Source organism: Octodon degus, unplaced genomic scaffold (genome assembly GCF_000260255.1).
Source record: "Octodon degus isolate 3935 unplaced genomic scaffold, OctDeg1.0 scaffold00076, whole genome shotgun sequence".
Taxonomy (NCBI): Eukaryota; Metazoa; Chordata; class Mammalia; order Rodentia; family Octodontidae; genus Octodon; species Octodon degus.
Genome location: NW_004524652.1, coordinates 6678904 through 6685923, shown reverse-complemented (window position 1 = coordinate 6685923; position 7020 = coordinate 6678904). Strand labels below are relative to the sequence as shown.

Sequence of the window (7020 nt, the reverse complement as noted above, 5' to 3'; positions counted from 1 at the left end):
CTTAAATAAAATTTTAAAAAAATACAAAATCTTTAAAAAAAAAAGAGATAAAAGAGAACTTACTCAAAAAAGAAAAGAGAGCTGTGGTACTGGGAAAAAAAAAAAGAAAGACAGACAAATGAAAAGAAGGGGCTGGGGAGATAGCTCAGCAGTCTAGGAGCCTGCCTGGAAAACCCAAGGACCTGAGTTTGATCCCTGCTACTGCATACTGTGTGCGCACCATGCTGGCCACCAACCAGGCAATGGTGTCACATGCTTATATTCCCAGTGCTGGGGAGGCGGAGGTAGGAGGGTCACTACTCTGTGTGTAATGAGACCCTGACCAAATAACTAAATAGATTTAAAAGAAAACAACAAAAAACCTCTGTTGTTCCTAGACCTCATTCTTTAATTTTAGAGAACCCAAACTCAGTGTTTTGGGTGTCTGGCAGGTTCCCCCACATCACTAGGATACCACAAGTTACTACAACACCTTTGTTGCTTTTACAAGGCAGAAAAACTAAATTGATTCCAGCAAGAACTTGAATGAAACCAGCAAGCGGCAGTCTGTGGTTAGAAGAAAGTAGACCGTGCTTTGGCCACTGAAAAACGCAACCTTTTCAAAGAAAGGAAAAATAGGTCATTTGTGTTTGGGTAGGGGAGTGGCCTTCTTTCCACTTACCTGGGAAAAGATGACAAAGCGCTGGCTCAGCTTCAAGCAGCCTGTCTTCAACCCACATTTCTCCGCTCCCAAGCAAAGATTACATTCAGGTCCCCACCCCACTGAGTCATGCTGCAGGCCCAGCGCTTGTCACCACCCTCCCGCACCTGGGGCCGCCTGGGGCAGAGCCCGGGCAGCAGCTGTCCTGCTGGGCTCTGAGAGGCTCACACCTAGTGGTTTAGGCACTCAAGACAGGCACCTCCCTTGGCTCAGCGACCCATTCCTACCTGGCCCCGCCTATCCATGATCTCATTTCAAGTCATTCCAGATTCTTTTAGGATTTATCTTCATTAAAAAAAAGAACCTCACTCAGGTTAAGTGTACTTGGTGTGTTTGTAATCCCAGCTACTTGAAAGGTTAAGTTCCAGGCCAGCCTGGAAAATTTCATGAAGTTTCATCTCAAAAAGAAAGCCAGGGGTCGGGGAGATAGCTCAACAGAATAAGCACTTGCCTGGCAAGCGAAAGGGTCTGAGTTCAATCCCTAGTTCCACCAAAAAATTAAAAAAAATATATATATAAATAAAGCTGGGTGTGGTGGTGCGTGCGTGTGATCCTAGCCTTCTGGAGCACTGCTGTGAGTTTGAAGTCACCCTGGACTACCTATGGAGTTGAAGGTCTCAAAAAGCAGTAACAAAAAATATAATCTGGAGGGCTGGCCAGATAGCTCAACAGATTAAAGTGCCTGCTCGGGCAGACGCAGGGGCGGGGGTTTGATCCCTGGGTCTGCTGTGCCGGCCATTGAGACTGGGTGATGGTGCGCCCCTGTAATCCCAGCACTTGGGAAGCTGTAAACAGGAGTACTCATTGGAGTCCGATCTACACAGTGAGATCCTGTCCACCCTGTCCTGAATACAAAAACAATAATAATTAAATAAAATCAGGGCCAGGAATCTGGTGCACACCTGTGATCCCAGAGCTCAGGAGGATCTGAAGTCGGAGACCAGTCTGGGCTACAAAGGAGGACACTTACCAAGGAAGGAAGGCAGGCAGGAAGGGAAAGAAAAGAGCCAGGAATGCTGCACACACCTATAAATGCTAGCACTTTGGGAGGCTGAGCCAGGAGGATTGCAAGTTTGAGCTCAGCCTGGGCAATTACTGAGACACTTTAAAAAAAAAAAAAATTCAAAATGACTATTATAAAAAAACCACAAAAGCTTTACAAAAATAAAAAATGGCTATTTTATTACTTTTATTGCCCCAAGACACATGCAACACTTAGCCCTCAAAGATAACTGAGGGGCTGGGGAGATGGCTCAGTGGAATAAGTGCTTCCCTGGGGCCTGAGTTCAATCCCTGGTTCCCCCCCACCAAAAAAAAAAAAAAAGATAACAGGGGCTGGGGAGATAGCTCTGTGGTCTAAGTGCCTGCCTGGCAAGGGCAAGGACCAGGGTTCAATCCTTGGTATCACACTGTGTCTACCTGAGATCCGAGCATGGTGGCATAAGCCTGTAATCCCAGCGCTGGGGCAGCTAAAACAGGATTACTACAAATCTGAGATGCATAGCAAGACCCAGTACCAAAATAAAGATTTTTTTAAAAAAGTAATTGAACAAATGAAATAGGACCCAGTGTTCTGAGGAACCAGCAGGTTACAGAACTGTGCCAGGGTGGCAGGAACAGAAGTTGACAGGCTGCTCGTGGAGAGTGGAGGTGTGGGTTTCGGTCTGTTCTGCTCCTCACCAGCTGTGTGGCTTAGCACGCCCTCTACAGGAGGGGGCAGGGGACAGCAGCCACCCAATGCAGCAGGGGTGAACGATGATGGGCGAAGCATAAAGCCACTTTAGCACGCCGCCTGGCACGTGGCTCAAAGGTGACTGCCGAGCAGCTCAGGAATTCACAAACGTACGATGCAACACCAAGGCAGCAGCTGAACAGTGACCCGTACGGGGCAGGGAACAGGCGGTCTCTCCTTGAAGACCGGCCTTCTACCAACCACATTTTCTTATATTTTTTTGGCACTGGAAATTGAACACAGCACCTTTGCATCGAGCTATACCCCTAGCCTTTACAAAGTCTTCAATTTTGAAACACCGCCCCCGAATCTCAGTGCTCTGACTCAATAGGCTCGGCAGAGCCGCAGGTCACACTGAAGTCTTCAATTCTGAGACGAGGTCTTAAGTCACTAATCTGGCCAGGCTGAGCCTGACCTTGGAATCTTCTTTCTGCAGCCTCCCGCGTGCTAGGGCAGCAGGCCACCTTGAAGTACAGCTTTCACAGCGAGAAGGCCTTTAACCGCTGCGACACCTGGTCTTTTCTTCCCCGGTGGTGGTGTTTAACTGACAGAAACACCGAGGAAGGGAAGGGACATAAAAGTGCTAAGTAAACTGCTGACCATTATCTTTATTATCTACTTAAATTCAGAAGAAAAAAAAGCCAAAATTATTGAACATTTTAATATGTTCTGTAAGGCCCTTAAAGTGAACTCTGCCCTGCACATAACTTTTTTGTTTATAGAGCACTGTGATTATTCAGATTCTCAAAAAAACAGTATTTTTTATTAATTTATTTAAATGTATTTGGTTTTTACAGCGTCTCACTCAGCAGCTCGGCCTCCCAGTGCTCCTGCTGTCTTCAGCCACCCAGCCCTGGGATTACAGGTTGCGCCTCTATGCCGGCTTTGTGGTGCTGGGGCTCGAACCCGGGCCCTGCGCTTGCCTAAGCTTGCTTGAGCAGGCACTTCAGTCCACTGAGCTATCTCGCTGGCCTCCAAAACACAGTATTTCTATTTTCCCCCTCCTGTTGGCACAGGAGCAGAATAACACTACCTGAGACTAATAATTCAAGATCATTTAAAGGTGTCATGAACTTGCCCAAGTATATAGATGCAACAGAATTTCACAGAAAGAAAAAATTACCTTCTTCTCTATCTTATGGGCCTGACACTCAAGAGCAACCAGAGCTGGGTGTGGCTGCACTTGCCTTCAGCCCAGCTCTGGAGGCGGAGGCCAGACAGCCGGACTACAGAGCTAGACCCTACCTCAAAAAACCACACCAAAACAAGAAAAAAAGCAATCAACTTGTTTCATAACACTGTGGGCTCAAATTCAGAATATTAATTTTTATATAAAGGGTAGCTGCCCTCTCCTTTTTTTTTCCAAAATAGTTACTTCAAAAGATTCTGTGCTTTTCTTTATTTACCAGGGATTGAGCTCTGGGCTTGCCAGGCAGGCGCCCACGCCACTGAGCTATATCCCTGGCCTGCGATTTCTGGGTTTAAGGATCAAGGCCCAAGAATGCACCCAAACCTGCAATTTTCTTGTTTCCTTTGTTACGACTAATTTCTGCAACCACAAATTTTCTTCAAAACTTAAAGGTAAAAATTGTGAAAACTTTTTTTACATTATGTGCATGAAAATTAATTTATTATCCTTCTATACCTAAGGGCAACATACCTGTATAGTAAGCTTATATATAGAGGGAAGTTACAAAAAGTAAAGTGTTATTCAAACTGATGCCCGTAAATCTTACAAAAATATCCCAAATGGGGAAAAGCTGCTGTCCCTGGTTTTTCTCATTTGGTTGTCGGAGTTGAGATATGAATTTGAAATGGCTGGATTTTTTCTTTTAAAAAGTGATATATTAAACTTATATACAGAACAATTAGCAAAATGTAGAAAGGGAAAACAATGTACAAAAGACGATAAAAAACATCACTCTTGAGGGACACCCATAATCCAAAATTAGTAGAAACCTGAAACAAAGCATTTTTAGCCAGCAGCCCGCCCATTCTCGCCAGTGAGAAGAAAAGCGCAAAGCGCAGGCCTCTGTCCCTCCATTCTTCAATGTGGGCTCAGCCGGCGGGACCACTGGGCAGCCTGGCGTTCCAACTCGGCCGGGTGGGGCAGGGCCCTAGGTGGCTCGTGGCCCAGTCACTCGGGGGCCTTTTTGCTCCTCTGCTGGCTGCGGGGCGAGTTCCTGAGCAGGCTGCGGATGCGCAGGTACATCCCCGTGGACTCGGCCATGTTCTCGAACTCGAAGGGCGTGATGCCCATGGCGAACTTGCTCATGTCCGGGACGGGGCTGTGCTGCGGGGCAGCTGTGGGAGGCCTGGTGTCCCCATTCCTGATGTCACAGTTCGATAGGATGGTGCTGGTGCCAGTGCCATTGCTGGTGCCGGTGCCAGTGCCATTGCCGAGTGGGGAGGCTCCGGGCTCCACCTCCAGGGAATCTGGCTCCATGGGCTCCTCCTCCGCCTTCGGGGACTTTGGTGTGGCCTCAAGGATGGGACTTCGGGGCAACCCCACGTCATCCTCCATGGTCTCCGCATCAGGGGTGGGTGCCTTGGGCTCTTCCAGGACGGTCCCCTCCCGGGCCTGAAGCTCCAGCTCAGGAGCGCTGGGCGAGGAGGCCACAGAGGTCCCGGTGAGGGGCGTGTCCCCTGGCGGGTCCGAGTCGCTGGCAGCGCCCTCCGTCTGCTCCAGGGCCGCCCAGATGCGCCGCTGCTGCTCCTCCAGCTCCTCCAGCGTGAGCGCGTCCTCGTCCACAGCAGCTGCCCGGGGCTGAGGCGAGGCGCGGGGCGTGAGCGGCGGGGTGCCCTTGGGCAGCGGGGGCACGAAGACGGGCGGCGGGGTCCCACGGGGCAGCGGTGGCTGGAACTGGAAGGCGCCGGCGCCCTGGGAGCCGTGGGCCACCTCCACATCTGTAAGGCGGTGAGAGATGTTAGGGGCAGTCACGGCCGAGATGCAGGGTACACTAGGGTTCTGGCCTGGAGGCTGGAATCTCCAGCAGCACAGCAGTAACCTGCTGTCCCCTGCCATGGAGCCGGGTGGTCAGGACAGAAGGGTCCTGGGAACCGGTGCAGATCCTGCGAGGAGCAGCCCCACCTATGTACCCCGCTTCCCAGGAGGACAGCAACTGCGAGCAGCGCGGAGCTGCAATAGTGGCCTCAGGGAGGCTTGCTCCCATCAACGCGAAGTGTCCCTAGGTCTGTCTCAGCCAGAACCGGGCCTGGGCCTACCTGTGAGTTGCAGCAACTGCAGCAGTAGCACTGCCTTGGCTCGAAGGCCCCGGATGGAAGCTGGCGGCTTCCGGCCCTAGCTTTTTTCATGCCTACCTTGCCACAGCCAGCATCTCAGGCCCACGCCACGACACGGGCACAAGGCCTCTGCCCTACCTCTGGGGCTCCCCCTCAGGTTGCAGCCACATGCATCTTCCTGAACCGCCATCCCTCCCACCTGCCTCCACCTCCCGGGCAGCACCACACTGCCCCCTGCTGGCGACCCAGGTCCATGGCTCCTGCTGTGATGGCAGCTCTGGCTCCCCAGTAACCCCAAGACCACTGAATTTGCTCCTCAGGATGCAGTTTCCTGTACCACAGAAGGTGTGCCATCAGCTCTGTGGCAACAGCCGGTCACACTGCTGTCCCCGGTGTATCACCGCAGGCCCCTGTATTTCCCCACCAGAGTGATGCCGACAGACCCTCCTGCAGTCAGTCCCCAGGTGGCAGAAAGGCAACCAGGGCAGGATGTTGTCTCGCTAAAGTTCCTGTCCTCAGGGCGCAGAGTAGAGGGGTCTAACACACTGCAGGCTTAGAAAACGTGGGCCATTCAACTGACTCCTGACCCCTACAGAAAACCTTAGGCAATCCTGAACTTCACCGCACCAGTAACAAACAGTGTCACACAGGTGAGTGAGACAGCATCCTGGAGACTCTAATTATCATCTTGGCCCTCAGAAAACAGCTGCTTGGCCATGGGCTTTCTTTACATACATTCCTACCAATGGCACATGCATGACAGCCCCAACAGGCGCTTGGGCCACCGGTGGTACAAATGGATTGAATCACTTTTTTCTTTTCTTTTCTGGAACCGGGGATTGAACTCAGGCCCTTGTGCTTGCCAGTGAAGCGCTTATTCTACTGAGCCATCTCCCCAGCCTCCGCTCGAATCACTTTTGTGGGTCTTTTTAATTCTAAAATGAAACCTGAGCTGGCAGCAGAGATTGATAAGCCCAGTGCAAATGGAGGGCTGTGTTCCCCACTGGCGTTTTTTATACTTCTTCAGATTGGGTCTCTCGAGGGCCAACCAGATAGCACAGTGGATTATGCAGGGACTGGGTTTGATCCCTTGGTTGCTGTGCCGGCCCCACCTCCAGGGCACGCTAAAATGGAGACTGAGACTGGGCATATATGGTGGTGTACACCTGTAATCCCAGCACTTGGGGGCTGAAAACAGGAGAATCACTACCAGTCAGATCTATATAGTGAGACCCTGTAGACCCTGCACTAAATACATTAAAAAAAAAAAAAAAATCAAGACTAGGTCTCTCTCAGCTGTGCTGTCTGGGACCAGCCTGGTCTACAAATTTAGCTCAAGGCCATC

At 50.7% G+C, this 7020-nt stretch overlaps 2 protein-coding genes across 2 annotated transcripts in view; both read right to left on the bottom strand.

Annotated features, from left to right (window-relative positions):
- Window positions 1-683, bottom strand: part of Clip1 (CAP-Gly domain containing linker protein 1) — a 192189-nt gene extending 191506 nt beyond the window's left edge. Inside the window, exon 1 of the mRNA XM_023720598.1 lies at window positions 662-683. The gene's annotated coding sequence lies outside the window, so the exon portion shown is untranslated. The remainder of the gene's footprint in view (window positions 1-661) is intronic.
- A 3204-nt stretch (window positions 684-3887) lies between these two features.
- Window positions 3888-7020, bottom strand: part of Zcchc8 (zinc finger CCHC-type containing 8) — a 28760-nt gene continuing 25627 nt past the window's right edge. Inside the window, exon 3 of the mRNA XM_023720671.1 lies at window positions 3888-5468. Within this exon, the coding sequence (XP_023576439.1) occupies window positions 4570-5468 (899 nt within the window). The 3' untranslated portion in view covers window positions 3888-4569. The remainder of the gene's footprint in view (window positions 5469-7020) is intronic.